Source organism: Mirounga leonina, unplaced genomic scaffold, assembly GCF_011800145.1.
Source record: "Mirounga leonina isolate KUSES-001 unplaced genomic scaffold, KU_Mleo_1.0 Mir_94, whole genome shotgun sequence".
NCBI lineage: Eukaryota > Metazoa > Chordata > Mammalia > Carnivora > Phocidae > Mirounga > Mirounga leonina.
The window spans coordinates 39,657,137-39,679,092 of record NW_023270855.1 but is presented as its reverse complement, the minus strand read 5'-3'; the positions used below and the strand labels follow the sequence as shown (position 1 = coordinate 39,679,092).

General features: G+C 37.4%; 1 protein-coding gene across 1 annotated transcript in view; it reads left to right on the top strand.

Annotated features, from left to right (window-relative positions):
• Positions 1 to 21,956, top strand: part of DOCK3 (dedicator of cytokinesis 3) — a 477,354-nt gene that overhangs the window by 280,610 nt on the left and 174,788 nt on the right. Inside the window, exon 6 of the mRNA XM_034997521.1 lies at positions 8,497 to 8,581. Within this exon, the coding sequence (XP_034853412.1) occupies positions 8,497 to 8,581 (85 nt within the window). The remainder of the gene's footprint in view (positions 1 to 8,496; positions 8,582 to 21,956) is intronic.

The window sequence follows — 21,956 nt, the reverse complement described above, 5'->3', positions numbered from 1 at the left end:
GAGAGGTTGTGGAGAAAGGGGAACCCTCTTACACTGTTGGTGGGAATGCAAGTTGGTACAGCCACTTTGGAAAACAGTGTGGAGATGCCTCAAAAATTTAAAAATAGAGCTACCCTATGACCCAGCAATTGCACTACTGGGTATTTACCCTAAAGACACAGATGTAGTGAAAAGAAGGGCCATATGCACCCCAATGTTCATAGCAGCAATGTCTGCAATAGCTAAACTGTGGAAAGAGCCGAGATGCCATTCAACAGATGAATGGATAAAGAAGATGTGGTCCATATATACAGCGGAATATTATTCAATCATCAGAAAAGATGAATACCCAACTTTTACATCAACATGGTTGGGACTGGAGGAGATGATGCTAAGTGAAGTAAGTCAAGCAGAGAAAGTCAATTATCATATGGTTTCACTTATTTGTGGAACATAAGGAATAACATGGAGGACATTAGGAGAAGGTAGGGAAAAATGGGCGGGGGGAATTGGAGGGAGAGATGAACCATGAGACACTATGGACCTGAGAAACAAACTGGGTTTTAGAGGGGAGGGGTGATGGGTTAGCCTGCTGATGGGTATTAAGGAAGGCACATACTGCATGGAGCACTGGGTGTTATACGAAAACAATGGATCATGGATCACTACATCAAAAACTAATGATGTATTGTATGGTGACTAACATAACATAATAAAATTTAAAAAAAAAAATAAATAAAAGTTCCGATTTTCTGCTCCACTGCTCTATCACTTGCCAGTAGCGGTTGACGGAGGCCCCCTCCCCTGCCGTCTGTCTTCTCGAATATCGCCTCAGATTCACTTTTCCGCACGTCCTACCTTTCAAATAGTGGTCGCCTTTCTGTTCAGAGTGTTGCTGGTATTCTTTTCTTTGATCTCCTGTTGAGTTCGTTGGTGTTCAGAATGGTTTGATCCCCATGCAGCTGAATTCCTGGGACCAGACGAAATTTAGGTCTCCTACTCCTTCGCCATCTTGCTCCTCCCCCCACTGTGTAATAAGCCCTTACACAGAGATCCTAGCTCTGCCTTGTCAAGATCTATTTCAGAAGTTATTAATAACAGTTATTAATTATTGAGTACATCTACTTATATCACTGTGGGAAGTGCATGGTCTAACATATGCATTTTTTAAAGATTTATTTATTAGAGAGAGAGAGAAGGAGTGCATGTGCAAATTGGGGCAGGGGGAGAGAAGCCTCAAGCAGATTCCCCACAGAGCATGATGCGGGGGCTCCCACAACCCATGTGATCATGACCTGAGCTGAAGCCAGAAGTCAGATGCTTAACACACTGAGCCACCCAGGTGCCCCTAACATATGTATTGTTATAATGAAATGCTATTATGCTCTTCCAAGACAAGAGCTCTGTTTTACCTGATGAGGATACTGAGACTCCAAAGTACTTTTTCCAGTGTTGCATAGTGAGTGGTAGTACTGGTTTTTATACCCAGAACTGATCCCAAAGCCCATATAGTTTATGCAGGACCTTACCATCTCTCTGATTATTTTAAGTGTGATATTTAAGTGTGAGTCTTAAAACCAAGCAAATTATTGCCAGTATTTCTAGTCCATGGGTTATTTGATCTTTGTTCTATTCTCCTAGTGTGAACACTGTATGTCCCATAGTATATATCTGATTTAACATTGATTTAGAACTTTCAAGGATAGAAAGTAAACTGGTATTATATTCTTTTATTTAGAGTTTAAATTAAATGCAGAGCTCTCCACATCTACATAACAACAATTTTTATTTTGTTTCCTGAGATTAAGAATTTTTATTTAGGGGCGCCTGGGTGGCTCAGTTGGTTAAGCGACTGCCTTCGGCTCAGGTCATGATCCTGGAGTCCCTGGATCGAGTCCCGCATCGGGCTCCCTGCTCGGTGGGGAGTCTGCTTCTCCCTCTGACCCTCCCCCCTCTCATGTACTCCCTCTCTCTCATTCGCTCTCTCTCAAATAAAAATAAATAAAATCTTTAAAAAATTTTAAAAAAAATTTAAAAAATTAAAAAAAAAAAAAGAATATTTATTTGGCAAAAAGAATTGAAGATCCCAGAACTAAATTTATATGGCTTATACTTGTTGGCCTGTTTGCATATGTGTATACTCCATAAGTAAAAATTACTAAAATTATATCATTTAAAAATTGGCACTTAAAATGTTGTGTTCTTACATTTTTAGAAACTGAAATACAAGAAGGGCATAAAATAAAGTTGTGCTCAACTGAACTAGCCATTATCTCTGCATAAGTCTCCTATTCAAAGAAAAAGTCAGTTAATTACATCCTCTCCAATGGAATTTTAAAACAATTTGTCTAGCAATATAATTTCAATGTGTTAATATTTTCCACACCTTCCATAAAAATGTTGCTAAAAGTTTCTTCTCATTCTAATCCCATCGCTACTATAGCATACCTAAGTCAAACTCCTGTTAACCCAGGACCCACAGGTTAATTGATCTTTGCCTTAGAAAAATACCTAAGTAAGAAATGCTTTATTCATAGAATAATTTATACGATTTTTGTACTTCTTCTTTAGGAGGAAAGTACAGATTTGAATATGGTGTAAGCATTTTACAAGCTTTTGTTGAATTAGAATGATGTTTCTGTAGATTATCAAATGAAATAATGCATATATTTTTATACTGAAGTCTCTACATTTAAGACAAATCACCAATAAATATATAATTTCTAGTTCTTATATTGTCTTTCTCTCCCTCTATCATAGTCTCTCTACTCCCCCTTTGTTTTATACCTTCTCCCTCAGATTTTCATATATCCTAACTCACCCATGTCCCTTTGTTCCCCCAGTTTATATCCTTCACCAAGGGAATTGGTTTTAGAGGAAGCAGCACAAGCAGAAGTTTGGGCTGTAGTATGCAGAAAATACTGCCACCCCTTCCTTCACGCCAACAAATTTCCTCTGAGTAGATTTTTAGCTAGGATTCAGAAGGGTTTATGGTTCAGTACTTTCCTTTTAAGGATGTGGTGATATTTTCCAGCTTCGGGACACCTGAAATTAGCAGAAGTTTCCAACAACTTCTTCTTAGAGTTATTCTGATACAGGGTGTTGTGCCCATCAGTTAGTACCTTGCTATATCCAAGAAGTCTGAGATAACAATGTTTAAAGTGTGCATGTGTCAAAAATCCTTCCATGAAGTTATGTTCAGATGACTAAATTTCTTTATCTTACTCACTCTTTGTGCATCTGTTTTGCTCATCATCATACCTTGCACTTAGCACAATGTCTGCACTTGGCAGGCACTATGTGAGTGTGAATCATCTACCTAATAAAATAGGTTTGTTCTTATGACTGGTGGCCCCTCATTCACCAATCTGTATTTGTTTCCTTCTGGATTGATATATTTGCACAAAATCATCCCTCAAACTATTATGACTGAATTGATTACAGTCACTTATTAGTATTTAACTTCAGTGGTTCTTAGTAGAAAGATAGCAGGTATGGTGGAAATACCATAGGCTCAGAGTAAGACAGACATAGTTTGAGACAAGCCCACCTCTGCCCCCTTCATAGTCCACTTCGTTAACCTCTCTGGACTTCAGTTTCCTCAGTTATAAAATGGACCTAATACTATCTACTTCCAATATTGCTTAAAGATAATATATATAAAATGCCTATCCCAAGTAAATGTTTGGTAAAGGGTAGCTATTATTATTTATGTCTTATTATATTATTATATAAGTATAAATAAACTATGCTTTCATTAGTGTAGTTATTATCTATGTGCTCTTTTTACAGTAAGTATTAGAAAAAGCCAGTACATACAGGAAATCTTTTTTTGTTTGTTTAAATTCAATTACCCAACATATAGTTTTATTAGTTTTTGATGTAGTGTTCAATGATTCATTTGGTGCATACAGGAAATCTTAATATCTCTAGCCTTTCTCAACCAATTTGGGGGGAAAACTGAGTCCTGATAACTTAAAATACCCAATGTTTATAATTAATTGACTTCACATTATTTTCTATGTTCTGTGGTTCAGATGAGGAACGACAGAAGAAAAAATACAATGGAAAATAGAATAGAGTATAGAACATTCTAAAGAAATGTAAAATTCAAAGAATTTGATATAGAGATTCAGGGCCTTTAAAGAGGTGCACATGAAAGAATGTAGGACCAGGAGTATCTCTTATACACTGCTGTGTCCCTAAGTTCAGCATGAACCTAGCACAGAGTCGGTGTTAATAAATATTTATTGAATTATTGGAGTGAATGAGTGAGTGATCAATGGCAGGTGGTGAGACAACACTAAATGTTTTTGTGAAGACTGTTCACCTAAACAATTAGTAAGGCCATTTTTGAAAACGCAGCTCTATACTACATCTGTATATAGATATGCATAGATGTATACCTCCTGCTTGTGTTCATCTGTTCAAGAGTCTCTTTTTCAGACACTGTATCTCTTTGATCCCAGTCCTTGTACTTTAGGCTGTATTTTGGCTAATGATATAACACATAATTATGATAATTATAACAGCAGTAGTAGTTTACAATTCCAGACAGTGTGCTAAATGCTTTCCAACAGCCTGTGATAGTAGATAGGACAGTGTGGCCTGGGGGAAGAGCCAAAGTGCAAATCAGGCAGTTTGACACGAGAGCCCATGCTCCTCAGTACTCTGCTGCCCTGCCTCCCTGTGCTGGGAAGACAGAGAAAAGACTAAATTAACCACTCTCTGCACCTGCTGTTCACTGTTCTTAGAGTAAACCACAGGGAGAAATAGCCAGAAACCTCTTTTCCAGAATGAAATTTGTAGAGAATGTGTGTGGCTTCTCACTATACAGCATCTCTGCCTTTTTCCAGTGAGGCCAGTACTCCAAGTTAGCTTTTGAAAACTACTCTTCCTCCTTTGAAGACTATCTCAGTAGAAGGAACTCAGTCTTCATTTTATCAGATCACCCATTAATAATTTTCTTATTTCCTAAGATAATGACATCAAGAAACTAAAAGGTACTGTGCTCTACTGACTTCTAGGAGACAGAAAACACTGCTCCCAGATGAATATGAACATTTGCTTGACTCAAAATTGCTGTATTCCCTGTATCCAGGACCACTGGTGGGAAATGATAGGTCCTCAGAGAGTACCTGTGGGGTGAGTGGATGGGTGTATGCATGGGTAGATGAATGGACAAGCAAGCTAAGGGTGTCACAGTGCTAAGACAGAGTTTGCATAAATGTCAGTCTAGACAGCCCATCGCTGTGTATGGTGCACAACCACAAAACACATGCACTCAATCCCAGCCCTATTGACTTAGGTCCACTGAGATTTTTTTCTACTGCTGTTGTTTTGAAAATACCTGTTTTGATTGGAATATTCACACAGTCCTTTTTGTTACTTAATTGTAATAGTTAAACTGTTATATATTTTATGAGAACTAATGGTTAAAGAATATTTATGAAATTTGATTCTTCATTGTTGTATTTTAGAAAGTTTCAATAGCTCACTATAGAAAATTGGAAAATGTTTTTTAGTGATCAAATGTATGATTCAGTTTCCCTAATATAAATACTAAAGTCATTTTTTGATCTTCCCACTATTTTTCTACATGCATATAGAAGTATTTAAATACTTTGAGGTCATACCTGCAAAATTATCTTTATGATGTAAATTGTTTTTTATGACAAGAGAGGTAGAAAGGATGTGTTCATCTTTCTCTTGCTTTCTGTGATGCTGCTGCCTTTACATGCAGGAAGTGCTGGAAGCCAGAGACCGGAAATTATATCAGAGAAATTAAGAATAACTAATATGAAGTGACTAAATGCAGTATTTTTTGATATAAGAAGACAGGATCCCAGTGGTATAAAAATTAAATCTCTTATTAACTTAAGTACATTAACTTCAATAATCAGATTCAATAGCATGGTTTTGCCATTAAACTGTAAACTATCATAGTTAAGGCCAATAGTGTATTACTGATTTCATCATGCAAAACTGAAGATTTTTTTTTTTGCACCTATTTCCAAAAGTTATTTCTTCTTTAAAAAGTAATGTTTCTCTCTCTCTTTCTCTCCCCCTCTTTTAGAGAAAGTGGAGCACAAGCATGGGGGAGAGGGGCAGAGGGAGAGGGAGAGAGAATCCTAAGTAGGCTCAATGCCCAGCACAGAGCCCAACATGGGCCTAGATCTCACAACCCTCAGATCATGACCTGAGCCAAAATCAAAAGTTGGACGCTTGACCAATGAGCCACCCAGACATCCTATAAAAATTCATGTTTTTGTATTAAAGGATGATATAAGTTATATAATAGAAGAACTTGAGTTTTTATCTTTTAGTAGAAAAACAGGTTTTTCCTTTTTTCTTGCCTGCTAAAAAGTACCAATCTGAATTTTGATTCTTAATCGTGGTTATCATATTAACCTATGCGATTAGTATGTTTGCTTCTACCTTTTTCATATATGTTTGATTTTCTATTTTTGTTTTAGCAATCTTATTGCAACTTCTTTAACCTTTTCATATCTCTTCCTATAAATAGGTTATAAATTATAAATAAAACAAATGCATTTTGGATGTACACATGTTTTTTTTTTTTTTAAGATTTTATTTATTTATTTGACAGAGAGAGACACAGCGAGAGAGGGAACACAAGCAGGGGGAGTGGGAGAGAGAGAAGCAGGCTTTTTAAATTTATTTTTTCACATGGTTTTTGTTTTTTGGGGTTTTTTTTTAGATTTTATTTATTTTTTGACAGAAACAGCGAGAGAGGGAACACAAGCAGGGAGAGAGGGAGAAGCAGGCTTCCCACTGAGCAGGGAGCCTGACGCGGGGCCCAATCCCAGGATCCTGGGACCATGACCTGAGCCGATTGATGACTGAGCCACCCAGGCGCCCCTCACATGGTTTTATTTTAAATAAGTGGCAGTTTTATGCACAGAAAGAGCCTACAGAATTAGTTTTGCTAGTATTTTCTAACAATGGTTCATAGTCTAGCTGAAGAGAAAAAAATACATACTTCTCCTTTCATTGTCTATGGAATACTTTTGCCAGATACAGTAATTTGTAACCCTTGTGTTGGAGTATAGGGTGGTCACAGAGCAGCTCTGAAGCCCTGATGAGAGTTATAGACCCTCTCCTCAGAAAAAATTCATACATGAACACACACACATACTGTTGAAAGCAATTTCAGAGTCCACAACCTCTAACTCCATTTGACTCCAGGTTTAGAGAGTGAGAAAAGAGCTAACATTTACTGAACATAAATTATGTGCCATATTTGAATGCAAGAGTTCTGGCTGTCTGAAGTTATTTACACTGCCTCATACTGCCTGCCGTATTTAATCAATCATTAATCACCATCTCTTATTCTTCCCTCCTAAAGTTATATCAGATCTTCCAAATACCTGGAGTATTTTTAGGAGTAGTACTCCTTGATTAAACTTTCATATAAAGTTTCTTAACATATTGGCTAATCATCGGAGAGTCAAAAATCGACAATTGTAGAACTTTTGATGTTTTACACAAATGAACATTTCCAGTTAGAATAAGAATGTTATTAGCTTCCTTTTGTCTGTGAATTTAAGGAAGGACAGAGCATCTAAGATTTCTTTTTAGAAGTAAAAGCCTTGATCACACCTGTGAGAGAAGAAAACAAAGAATTTAAAATGTATCAGGAATAATAACCATGTGTGCTGGCTATACAGATAAACATACATGGGGGTGCCTGGGTGGCTCAGTTGTTAAGCGTCTGGCTTTGGCTCAGGTCATGATCCCAGGGTTCTGGGATCGAGCCCCGCATCGGGCTCCCTGCTCAGCGGGAAGCCTGCTTCTCCCTCTCCCACTCCCCCTGCTTGTGTTCCCTCTCTTGCTGTGTCTCTCTCTGTCAAATAAATAAATAATAAAATCTTAAAAAAAAAAAAACAAAAACAAATAAACACACATGGGTGAACTGAAAAAAAAAAAAGACATTGGCTAATGTGTGGTAAGGTCTTTACTATAACCAATGCTGGTATTAATTAAATTGAAAATGAGATTAAAAACTCAAAACATACATTTTTTTTAGTTCAGTATCTTTTGGAGGGTGATTTTTTATGTGTTTGAATTACAAATCTACTTGGACCCTGAATAATTTTTTCATCCTAATGAAAGTAATGCATGACTGAGCCTTGAGCATACTTGTAGGATTGGGAGGAAGAGAAAAATAAAACATGACTTACTAATAATCTATAGAAAATACATCCTTAATGAACTCAAGCAGTCTCTTATAGACATGATACTGAATGAGTTCTTTTTACCATCACAAGGGGGAACTGCTTGGTGATTAAAATTGTCAGTCTTAAAATCCCCAGCCTCATTTATTTACCTTAAGGTGAGCACAATTACGTGTTACTGGATAAAAGCATGTCCCTGCTGGGGTAGTGTCTCAAGCTCTGTCCGCAAGGTCATGGCAGTTATGAGCTTCTGGGCACATAAAGAGAGATGAGTAATCTGAGGACATGGCATGCTGAGTGTGTTCTTTCTGTTTACTAGGCACTTGGGCCTGGACTTGGTGCCCCGAAAGGACTTTGAAGTAGTGGATTCAGACCAGATTAGTGTCTCAGATCTCTATAAAATGGTAAGAAATATAACACAGGGTAAGTTTGTTCCTGCACACCTCATTTTTTCTCCTTTATTTTCCCTAGTTACATTATGAAACAATATTGCTAAAGTTGTTCCTTTGTCTTTGTCCCATTGTATGTAAGGGGTCTTCCTTATTTTGACGCTACATACCTCCTTTGCTTTCTAAATGGAATTACTGTGTAAAGCTGTACCGTAATATCTAGGGGTCATTTATCTATTGTTTTTTGTGGTGAATGGAGCTCCTTCAGCCTGCAGCAGTTACCAAAATTCTGTCTCTCCCCACCTCTTAAAAAGGAAGGTAGTTGAAGCTGTAAAGAGCCAATTTATTGGTTAATGTAATGATTAAACCTGGAAGTAATGTACCAGTATTTCTAAGAGACCTGATGCATCCTTAGCTATCTATTGGCAGTTATTTTTTTAATTTAATTTAATTTTATTATGTTATGTTAGTCACCATACAGTACATCATTAGTTTTTGATGTAATGTTCCATGATTCATTGTTTTCATATAACACCCAGTGCTGTTATTAAAGTGTTTTGAGTTAATTAATGACCAAGATTACATTTTACAGCCTGAATGAGAAGAAACTAAAAGAAAGGTAAAAAATTTTGAGGTAAAACAAACAAACATCAGAAACCTCGGGTGACTATTAAGCTTAGACAAAGGGACTGGGTAAAACTTTGAGGAGTTATGTATTTGAGAATTATTTTTTGGTGAGAATTACAGGTTTTAGAAAGAATTATAAGTTTTTCTTTAAGAAAAATGTAATTTTTATAGGGAACTTCAAAGATATGAAGTATGTTGCCTGGTCGAGGATCTTTGGAAATATGCCTAAATAATATACAAGTAACATATCAATTGCTTATGTATATTTGCTAGTGTACAAAAGCATTTGTGTATAGTTACCCTAACTATGCGATAAGCATGGCATGTAGAGATTAAAGATGAACAAGACTTATCCCTTCCCTCAAGAATATCACCATCTGGAGTATTGGATCTTAAACCTTTCTGGGTCATGAAGACCAGATAGAATTTCTTCCTAGGACAGCGCAAGTATGGTTTTGCATACAAAGTTTTACACTCCATTTTAGGGAATTGACAGTTCCCTCTGATGATTGTCCATGAAGTCTATACATGGCCCCCATGTTTAGAAACCATTCTAGTGGGATCAAAGAGACCACAAGCAAACAATTGCAGTATATGTGCTGCATATACACTGATGTTGTTAGAGGGAGTGACTGATTACTTGGGGCTGGAAAAAAATCAATGAAAGCTTCCAGTGGCAATAATACTCAAGGTGAGCCTTGAGGGGTGGCCGGGGGTTCACCCAGAGGACAAACAAGGAGAGACATTCCAAAATGGCACAACAGCATAGGAAGTGGTAGTTCCAGGAAACTATAAGATATTTGGTAACTTTGGCATGTAAGTATGCATTAGTGATTGGGATAGTAAGGTGCAGAAGGAGGCAAGGGTCAGATCATGAAGAGTTTTGTAAGCCCCAAATTGCACTCCCTCCAACAGTCTGATGTAACCATGGGAGTAACATGATTGGATATGGATATGGGTGTGTTTATTTTTTTTAAGAGAGGGAGAGAGAGAGAGAGAATCTCAAGCAGGTTCCATGTCCAACATGGAGCCCAATTTGGGGCTCAATCTCACAACCCTGAGATCATGACCTGAGCTAAAATCAGAGTCAGATACATAACTGACAGAGCCACCCAAGTGCCCCCGGATATGGGTTTTAAATGCTGTCTCTGTCTATAGAAAATGTAAAATGCAGAAGACTGGAATCAGGGAGGAAGGAGACCACAGAAGTGGTTCGGGCAATAAATAATGGCTAGACAGCAATAAGAATGAAGAAGAAATGCAGTAGAGAATGTAGATGTTAGTAAATAAAAATCAATTTGATGATTAATTAGATGTGGAAAGTGAAGGATGATTGAGAGGTTGAGGCTAAGAACCTCCCTCACAATGGTGGCTTAGAGGATTCTATTTTTGGTGAGGATTTTGCATTTTATTTAAAGCCTATGAAGGTATTTGAGCAGGGGAATCACATGATCTGTCTTACATTTTAAAAGGATCCCTCCAGCTGATGTGCGCAGAAGGACTGGAGTAGGGCAAGAATGGAAGCAGGGAGCAGTCATTAAAGCAAAAAGATTTTAATTTTCAATATTTGGGCTAGAGTCGGAGCAAAGGAAGTAGTAAGAAATTGTTGGATTATGAATGTGTGTTGGAGATAAATCCATTCGGAGTTGTTGATAGATTGATTTGGTATGTGTGTACATATGATTTGGTATGTGTGTACAAAGAAGACTGACTCCTATGTTTTGATCTTCCCAATTTTGACCTTGTAAAAGTAGAATAGGAAACATTTTGGGAGAAGCAGGTTTGGGAATACAGCAGTGGGGATCAATATATTGGTCTGGTTTTTCCTTTCAAGTTTGAGATGGCTTTTAAACTGCCAAACTGAGATGTTGGAAGTCTGGACCTCAGAAGTGAAGTTCAGATATAACAATTTTAAAGTCATCAAAGTATATGTGGTATTTAAAGCTGTTGGATGAGATGACCACTCCTTTTCCCCGACCTCCATACAGTGAAACCCAGTGTTCAGTAGATCCTACACAGCACTTCCAAACAGCCAAGCATCAATAAACATTGGAGGAAACCTCCCATAAAAGTTAGAGACCAGAACAAATACATGTGAAAGGAACTTGGAAGAAACAGACAGTCAATAGAAGAAAATGATGGTTGCTGTCTGCAAAGAGAAATGAGGAAACAACAAGGAGACAGAGTGGAGCAATCTAAGAAGCAATCAAAGGAGCTCTAGAAAATTACAAATGAGATAACAGGGATAAACTTGATACAAAGATTAGAAAATAGGGTGACAGCAACAAAAAACTATCAATAAGAGAGAAATGTTAGAGGTTTGATCCAAGAGGTCCAATATCCAGATAATGGAGTTTCAGAGGACAGAACAGAGAAAAAGAAAGAAAATTACTGAAGAAATCTTATTAAAAATTTTCCAGGGTGATGATATCACCAAGATGGTGGAATAGGAGTTTTCCATCCTCTGTCCCCCATGAAGATCAACAATTAGGCACAAATGGAAAATAGCTCTGGGAGAGCTCAGAGGAAAGCTATCACTTAAGAAGCCTCAGTAAGACAGTAGAGCAAAACCTCAGAATAACTATAAAAAAGGGTAGGAAGAACAGTTTTATTTTGCTGCATCATTCCATGCCCCAGGATGGCACTGCTCAGCACCAAGAAAGAACTCCTGGCTTAAAAGAGTTCCCCTCTCTAGGAAAAAGGAGAGGAGGAGGAGTAACCAGCTTACCCAGCCCTTCAGGCCACTGTATAAGAGGAACCACTTCAGTTTTACCCCACCCAGAGACTGGCAAAGCTGAGACAACTAGAGATAGGTAGGAACAAGGAAAAGGGCAGGGGCTACCTATATCAGCCATGCAGCGAGAGTGATCATGGTTCCCACTGGCCTGCTCTGCATAGGATCCCAGCAGCCTTCACTGCCGAGGACTTCAACTACCCTTATAGATGCTACAAACCCCTGCAGCTTTCATCACTGAGGACCTTGTCATGGACCCCAGCAGACTGTTCACAGAGGACCCCAGCATCTTCCACCTTTGAAGAAACCAGTGGCCAGCGAAGCTGCCACAGAACCCCTGCATATTTTTTCACCAAGTTTTTCACCCCACAAGTATTTGCATTCACAGATTCCAGCCCCCTGAGCACCTCCTGCTCTCTCCCCACCCCTTGCTGGGGCATGAAATATGCAGCAGCCAGCCCCTGCTCTGTGGCTATGCACATGTACATACCAGCCTAGACTCCCATGGCTGACCCCCATGGCTGTGCATATGTTAATGCCTAGCCCCTGCAGCTGTATACCTGCACACTGCTAGCCTGACTTCTGTCACTGGCCTCCATTGGCGTGCATGCTCCCATGGTGAACTCCTGTAAACACAGGAGTGTATGCCAGCAGCCAAGGCCCCCACAGCTGCTTATGGGTCCATATTTGCCCTTGACACTTGTCAATGGCCTGCATCAATGGACTCACCCAAAGCTAGCCCCTGCAGCTATGCACCTGCATATTGCCAACCCAACTCCTGTCCCAGTCTCCACTGCCTCTACAGCTGCACAAATGCATGCCAATAACCAGGGCCCCTGCAGTTGCTAGTGCATGTGCAATTGGCATCAGCCTCTTCTCCTGCTCCCTTACAATTACCTCTGTGTCTGCAGCTTTCCCCTGACATTTTGCAGGTATCGGCAGCTGAGGGTAATACATACTACCAGCTCTGGCCACCACTGCTGTCTGCCCACATTCCTAGCTGCTGGACTTGGAAGAGCCACTGAGGACCCCAACAACCATTGCAGACACTGTGGACCCTCTGCAGCTCTCCACAAGGATCACATGGTGATGTTGTGGACCTATGTGGCCTAAACCAGTGATATATACACTCTTGGGCCCAGAGCTGCCACATGTACTTAGCACCCTGCACCGCTAGGCCCAGAGTCACAGCATTCTCTGGCATGCCCCCACCCATTGGTGAAGGTCTTTCCTCTATCTAAGTCAGTCAGTACAGTCTGGAAGAAGTGACAGCTCTTCACATGCACAGACAACTATTCAAGAGTACAGGAATCATGAAAATCAAGGAAACATGATACCACCAAAGGAACACAGTAAACTTTCAGTGACCCTTAAAGAAATGGAAATACACCAATTGCCTGATAAATAATTCAAAATAATTGTTCTAAAGATGCTCAGAGAGCTTATAGCTCAAACAGAAAAACAATTCAATAAAATCAGGTAAATAATATAAGAACAAAATGAAAAGTTCAACAGAAAGATAGAAAACATAAAAAGTAACCAAATAAATTTTGGAGCTGAAGGATACAAACACTGAAGAATTCAATAGAGAGCTTCAATATCAGAATGGACCAAGCAGGAGAATCAGTGAACTCAAAGACAGATAAATTGAAAAAGAATGAAGAAATACTGTGGGACTTCTAGGACACCATTTAAAGAATTAATCTACACATTATTAGAGTACCAAAGAAGAGAAGGAGAAAGGGGCAGAAAGCTTATTTAAGGTGATAGTGGCTGAGAACTTTCTAAATCTGGGGAAAGATTTGGATATCCAAATCTTTGGATATCCATGATATCGAAAGATTTGGATATCCAAATCTTTGGATATCCATGATATTCATAGGTCTCCAAACAATTTCAAATCCTCAAAGAGATCTTCTCCAAGGCATTACAATAAATCTGTTTAAAAATCAAAGAATCTTCAAAGCAACAAGAAAAAAGAAGCTTGTCACTTACAAGGCACCCCCCATGATGCTATGAGCATATTTCTTAGCAGAAACCTTGCAGGCCAGGAGAAAATGGGATGATATATGTTCAAAGTGCTGAAAGGAAAAAGCAAAACAAAACAAAACAAAACCTGCCAGCCAAGAATACTTTACCCAGGAAAGTTGTCCTTCAGAAATAAAGGAGATATAAAGATTTTCCCAGACAAAAGCTGAAGGAGTTCAAAATTACTAGACTGACTTAAAAGAAATGCTGCAAGTTCTTCAAGCTGAAATGAAAAAATGTTTTGTTTTTTGTTTTTAATTTTATTATGTTATGTTAGTCACCATACAATACATCATTAGTTTTTGATGTGGTGATCCACGATCCATTGTTTTCATATAACACCCAGTGCTCCATGCAGTACGTGCCCTCCTTAATACCCATCACCAGGCTAGCCAATCCTCCCTCCCCCCTCCGCTCTAAAACCCTGTTTGTTTCTCAGAGTCCATAGTCTCTCATGGTTCATCTCTCCCTCTGATCCCCCCCCTTCATTTTTCCCTTCCTTCTCCTAATGTCCTCCATGCTATTCCTTATGTTCCAAAATAAGTGAAACCATATGATAATTGACTTTCTCTGCTTGACTTATTTCACTTAGCATCATCTCCTCCAGTCCCATCCATGTTGATGTAAAAGCTGGGTATTCATCCTTTCTGATGACTGAGTAATATTCCGTTGTATATATGGACCACATCTTCTTTATCCATTCATTGGTTGAAGGACATGTTGGCTCTTTCCACAGTTTGGCTATTGCGGACATTGCTACTATGAACATTGGGGTGCATATGGCCCTTCTTTTCACTACATCTGTGTCTTTAGGGTAAATACCCAGTAGTGCAATTGCTGGGTCATAGGGTAGCTCTATTTTTAAATTTTTGAGGCACCTCCACACTGTTTTCCAAAGTGGCTGTATCAACTTGCATTCCCACCAACAGTGTAAGAGGGTTCCCCTTTCTCCACAACCTCTCCGACATTTGTTGTTTCTTGCCTTGTCAATTTTTGCCATTCTAAATGGTGTAAGGTGGTATCTCAGTGTGGTTTTGATTTGAATTTCCCTGATGGCTAATGATGATGAACATTTTTTCATGTGTCTCTTAGCCATTTGTATGTCTTCTTCAGAGAAGTGTCTTTTCATATCTTCTGCCCATTTTTTGACTTGATTATTTGGTTTTTTGGGTGTTGAGTTTGAGAAGTTCTTTATAGATCTTGGATACCAGCCCTTTATCTGTAGTGTCATTTGCAAATATCTTCTCCCATTCTGTATGTTGTCTCTTTGTTTTGTTGACTGTTTCCTTTGCTGTGCAGAAGCTTTTTATCTTGATGAAGTCCCAAAAGTTCATTTTTGCTTTTGTTTCACTAGCTTTTGGAGATGTGTCTTGAAAGAAGTTGCTGTGGGCGATGTCAAAGAGGTTACTGCCTCTGTTCTTCTCTAGGATTTTGATAGATTCCTGTCTCACATTGAGGTCTTTCATCCACTTTGAGTTTATCTTTGTGTATGGTGTTAGAGAATGGTTGAGTTTCATTCTTCTGTTTATAGCTGTCCAATTTTCCCAGCACCATTTATTGAAGAGACTGTCTTTTTTCCATTGCATGTTTTTTCCTGCTTTGTCAAAGATTATTTGACCATAGAGTTGAGGGTCCATATCTGGGCTCTCTATTCTGTTCCATTGGTCTATATGTCTGTTTTTGTGCCAGTACCATGCTGTCTTGGTGATCACTGCTTTGTAATATAGCTTGAAATCAGGCAATGTGATGCCCCCAGCTTTGTTTTTCTTTTTCAACATTTCCTTGGATATTCGGGGTCTTTTCTGATTCCATATAAATTTTAGGATTGTTTGTTCCAGCACTTGAAAAATGTCATTGGAATTTTGATTGGGATGGCATTAAAGGTATAGATTGCTCTGGGTAGCATAGACATTTTAACAATGTTTATTCTTCCAATCCATGAGCATGGAATATTTTTCCATCTTTTTGTGTCTTCTTCAATTTCTTTCATGAGTGTTCTGTAGCATTGGATTATTCTGAATTTGACTATATACCTATATAGTGTTCTATAATTCTAGTATGTAATATGGTGTTCTATAACTCTAGTATAAAGATTAAAGGACAGAAAATTTTAAAGTAACTGTAGCTAACACAAAAACAGACATATAGATCAATGGAACAGAATAGAAAACCCAGAAATGGACCCACAACTATATGGTTAACTAATTTTTGACAAAGCAGGATATCCAATGGAAGAGAGACAGTCTCTTCAACAAATGGTGTTGGGAAAACTGGACTGCAACATGCAGAAGAATGAAACTAGACCACTTTTTTACACCATACACAAATATAAATTCAAAATGGATGAAAGACCTAAATGTGAGACAGGAAACCACTAAAATCCTAGAGGAGAACACAGGCAGACGGAGATCTTTGAGGTCAGTCTTGGCAGCTTCTTACTATACACATCTCTGGAAGCATGGGAAACAGAAGCAGAAATGAACTCTTGAGGCTTCATAAAAATAAAAAGTTTCTGCACAGGAAAGGAAACAATCAACAAAACTAAAAGACAACGTTCCGAATGGGAGAAGATATTTACAAATGACATATCTGATAAAGGGTTAGTATCTAAAATCTATAAAGAACTTATCAAACTCAACACCCAAAATAATGAATAATCCAGTTAAGAAATGGGCAGGAGACATGAACAGACATTTTTCAAAAAAAGACATCCAGATAGTCAACAGATAAATGAAAAGATGCTCGACCTCACTCATCATCAGGGAAATATAAATCAAAACTACAGTGAGATATCACCTCACATCAGTCAGAATGGCTAAAATCAACAACACAAGAAAAAACAGATGTTGGCTAGGATGTATGGAGAAAGGGGAACACTCTTACACTGTTGGTGGGAATGCAAACTGGTACAGCCACTCTGCAAAACAGTATGGAAGTTCCTCAAAAAGTTAAAAATAGAACTACCCTATGACCCAGCAATTGCATTACTATGTATTTACCCAGAGGATACAAAAATACTGATTCAAAGGGGCACATGTGCCCTGAGGTTTACAGCAGTATTATCAACAATAGCCAAATTATGGAAAGAACCTAAATGTCCATTGACTGATGAATGGATAAATATGTACAATGGAATATTACTCAGCCATGAAAAGGAATAAAGTCTTGCCATTTGCAACAACATGGATGGAGCTAGAGTTTATTGTGTTAAACAAATTAAGTCAATCAGAGGAAGGCAAATACCAAATGGTTTCATAGTGGAATTTAAGAAAACAAAACAGATGAACATAGGGGAAGAAAAAATAGAGAAGGAGGCAAACCATAAGAGACTCTTAACTATAGAGAACAAACTGAGGGTTGCTGGAGGGGGGGGGTCGGGGATGGGCTAAATGGGATGGATATTAAGGAGGGCACTTGTGAGGAGCACTGGGTGTTATATGTAAGTAATGAATCACTAAATTCTACTCGTGAAACCAATATTACACTCTATGTTAACTAACTAGAATTTAAATAAAAACTTGAAACATGAAAAAAATAACTATAGCTAGTATAAGTTGCTAATGGATACACAATATAAAAACATATAAATTGGAACATCCAAAACCTAAAGGGGGAAGTGTTGAGTAAAAGCATAGAGATTTTGTATGGGATTGAAATTAAGTTGTAATTATCCTAAAATAGACTGTCACAGCTATAAGATTTTTATGTAAGCCTCATGTAACCAGAAAGCAAAAACCTACAGTAGACACACACAAAATAAAGAGAAAGGAATCAAAGCATAAGCATACCACTATGGAAAATCATCAGTTCACAGAGAAAGATAGCAAGAGAGGGGGACAGGAATAAAGGAACTACAAAAAGAGCCAGAAAACAAAACTTTTTTTTCCCAGAAAAGTTTATTTAAATGGCAATAATGAATCCTTCCCTACTGAAATTACTTTAAATATAAATGGATTAAATTCTCAATCAGAGATATAGAGTGGTTAAATAGATTAAGAAATGATCCAAGAATATGTTACTTATAACAGACTTAATTTAGCTTTGTGGACACACATAGGCTGAAAGGAAAGGGATAGAAAAAAGATACCCAAAAGATGGCAGTGGTAGCTATTCTTATATCAGACAAAATAGACTTTCAGTTAAAAGCTGTAATGAGACAAATAAGTGATTATATAATGATGAAAGTCAGTTCATTAACAGCATATGACAGATGTAAATGTGCATGCCCCCAACTTCAGAGCACCTAAATATAGAAAGCAAATATTAACAAAACTAAAGGGAGAAATAGACGACAACACAGTAATAGTAGGGGATGTCAATGCCCCACTTTCAATATTGGATAGATCAGACAGAAAATCAATAAGGACACATTAGACTTGACTTAGGTCCCTATACTTAGGACTTAATGGACCTAACACACATATACAGAATATTCCATCCTAAAGCAGAGTAGGATATACATTCTTCTCAAGTGCACATGGAACACTCTCCAGGATAGATCAGATGTTAGGCCACAAGATAAGTATTAACAAATTTAAGAAGATTAAAATTATATGAAATATTTTTTCTTATGACAATGATTTGAAACTAGAAATCAATAACAGGAAGAAAGCCAGAAAATTCACAAATATTTGAGAATTAAACACCACACTCCTGAATAACCAGTGGGTCACAGAAGAAAGCAAAAGGGAAATTAAAAAAAAAATCTTTGAGACAAAAAAATGGAAATACAGCATACTAAAACTTATCAAACATTAAATAAATAAATCAGTTCTAAGAGGAAAGTTTATAGTAATGCCTACATTAAGAAAAATCTCAAATAACTGAACTTTATACCTCAAAGAACTAGAAAAATAACTAAGTCCAAATTTAGCAGAAGGAAGGAGATAAAGCTCCGCTAAAAATACAGAAAATGAACAGAAAAAGAATAGAAAAGATCAAGGAAGGAAACTAAGAGTTGGGTTCTTTTTAAAAGATAAACAAAATTGACAAACCTTTAGCTAGACTTGCCAAGGAAAGAACTCAATAAATGAATTTATAGATGAAAGAGGACATTACAACTGATACAACAGAAATATAAATGATCATAAGAGACTAGTGTGAATAATTATATGCCAACAAATTGGACAATCTAGATAGAAACATACAACCTACCAAGACTAAATCGAGAAGAAATAGAAAGGCTGAACAGACTAGTAATAAGTAAGGAGAGTAAATCAGTAATCAAAAACTTCCCAACAAAGAAAAGCTGAGGACTAAATGCCTTCGTGGGTGAATTCTACTGAACATTTAAGAAGAATGAATACCAGTCCTTCTCAAACTCTTCCACAAAATTGAAGAGGAGGGAACATTCACAGACTTACTTTACAAGGCCAGCATTACCCTGATACCAAAAGTCCTATAAGGTCACTAAACTGAGGGTTACAGAAGGGGGGGAATGGGGTAACCAGGTGATGGGTATTAAGGAGGGCATGTGTTGTGATGAGCACTGGGTGTTATACACAACTAATGAATCGTTAAACACTATATAAAAAACTAATGATGTACTGTATGTCGGCTAACTGAACATAATAAAAAAATAAATAAATAAGAAAAGAAATCTACAGACCACTATCTCTGATGAATAGAGATGCAAAAATTCTCAACAAAATACTGGCAAATCAAATTCAGCAGCTCATTAATAGGATCATACACCATGAACAAGTGGGATTTATTTCTGGAATTCAAGGATTGTTTGGCATAAAGGTGATATACCACATTAATGGAATGATATATTGAAATTATATGATAATCTCAGTAGATGCAAAAAAAGCACTTGACAGAATTCAACATCCTTTCATGAAAAAAACTCTCAACAAAATGGAGTGCCTAGGTGGCGCAGTTGGTTGAGTGCCCAACTCTTGGTTTCAGCTCCGGTTGTGATCTCAGGGTCGTGAGATCAAGCCCTGACTTGCGCTCCATGCTCAGCACAGAGTTTGCTTGGGACTCTCATTCCCTTTTCCTCTGCCCCTCACCACCATATCTCTAAAATAAATAAATCTTTAAAAAAAAAAAAAAAGCTCTCAACAAAATGGACATAGAAGCAACATACCTCAACATGATAAAGACCATACATGACAAGCCCACAGCAGACATCATGCTCAACAGTGAAAGGTTGAAAGTTTTTCCTCTAACATCAAAACCAGACAAGGGTGCCTAATCTCACCATTCCTTTTCAACACAGTATTAGACGTTTTAGCCAGAGTGATTAGGCAAGAAAAAAAAGAAAGGACATCCAAACTGGTAAGGGAGAAGTAAAATTGTTTCTATTTGCATATGACATTACCTTATATATACAAAATCCTCAAGCATCTCCCCCCAAACTGCCAATAAATTCAGTAAAGTTTCAGAATGCAAAATCAACACACAAGTTAATTGCAAAAGTCAGAATACACTAACAATGAACTATCTGAAAAAGAAATAAAGAAAACAATCCCGTTAACAATAGCATCAAAAACAATAAAATACTTAGAAATAATTTAACCAAGGAAGTAAAAGATCTATACACTAAAAATTATAAGACATTGATGAAAGAAATTAAAGAAGACACAAGTAAATGGAAAGATAATCCCATGTTTTTTAATTGGAAGAATTAATATTCTTAAAATGTCCATGCTGCATAAAACCATGTATAGATTCGATACAATCCTTATTAAAATGCCAGTGGGATTTTCCAGAAATAGAAAAAACAATCCTAAAATTCAAATGGAACTACAATATACCTTGTATAGCCAAGTAATCTTGAGAAAGAACAAAGTTGGAGGTATCACACTTTCTGATTTCAAACTATATTATAAATTTATAGTAATCAAAACAGTGTGGAAAAAAACCCAAAAACAAAACAGTGTGGTACTGGCATAAAAATAGGTGCACAGACCAATGGAAGAGAATTGAGACCCCAGAAGTAAAACCACATATATATGGTGAACTAATATTTGACAAGGGAGCCAATAATATTCAATGGGGAAAGGAGAATTTCTTCAGTAAATGTTGGGAAAACAGGATATTCACATGCAGAAGAATGAAATTGTACCTCTTTCTTACAACCACTCACAAAAATTAACTCTAAATGGATTAAATATTAGACCTGAAACTGTTATCTCCCAGAGGAAAACAGAGCAAAGCTGCTTGACATTGGTGTTGGTGATATTTTTTTTAAAATGACAACAAAACCACAACAGCAAAAGTGAAAATCAACAAGTGAGACATTAAAACAAAATAGCTTCTGTACAGCAAAAGAAACAACAAAATGAAAAATCAGCCTACAGAATAGAAGAAAATATTAACAAACCATATAGGTGACAAAGAATTCATATCCAAAATATGTAAGGAACTCCTAAAGTTCAAGAGCAAAAAAACCAAATAATTTGATTTTTAAAATGCGCAAAGGATCTGACTTTTTTCCAAAGAAGAGACAAAAATTCATGAAAAGGTATTCAGTATCACCAGTCATTAAGGAAGTGCAAATCAAAACCACAATGAAATATTCCCTCACACCTGTTAGAATACCTGACATCAGAAAGACAAGAGGTACAAACTTCCAGTTATAAAATAAATAATTCATGGAGTGGAAAGTACAGCATAGGTAGTATAGTCAATAATATTGTAATAACATCGAATGGTGACAGATGATGACTACACTTAACTGTGGTGAACATTGAATAATGTATAGTATTGTTGAATCAGTGTTGTACACCTGAAACTAGTATAACATTGTATGTCAATTATATTTCAATAATCAAAAAATAAAAGAAATAGAGTTTTTAAAAAGATGAGATAAATAGTGGCAAGGATGTATAGAAAGAGAACTCTTGGGGCACCTGGGTGGCTGAGTCAGTTGAGCGGCCCACTAATGATTTCTGCTCAGGTCATGATCTCAGGGTCATGAGATTGAGCCCTGAGTCGTCAGGCTCCACGCTCAATGAGGAGTCTGCTTGAGAGTCTCTCCCTCTGCCCTTCCCC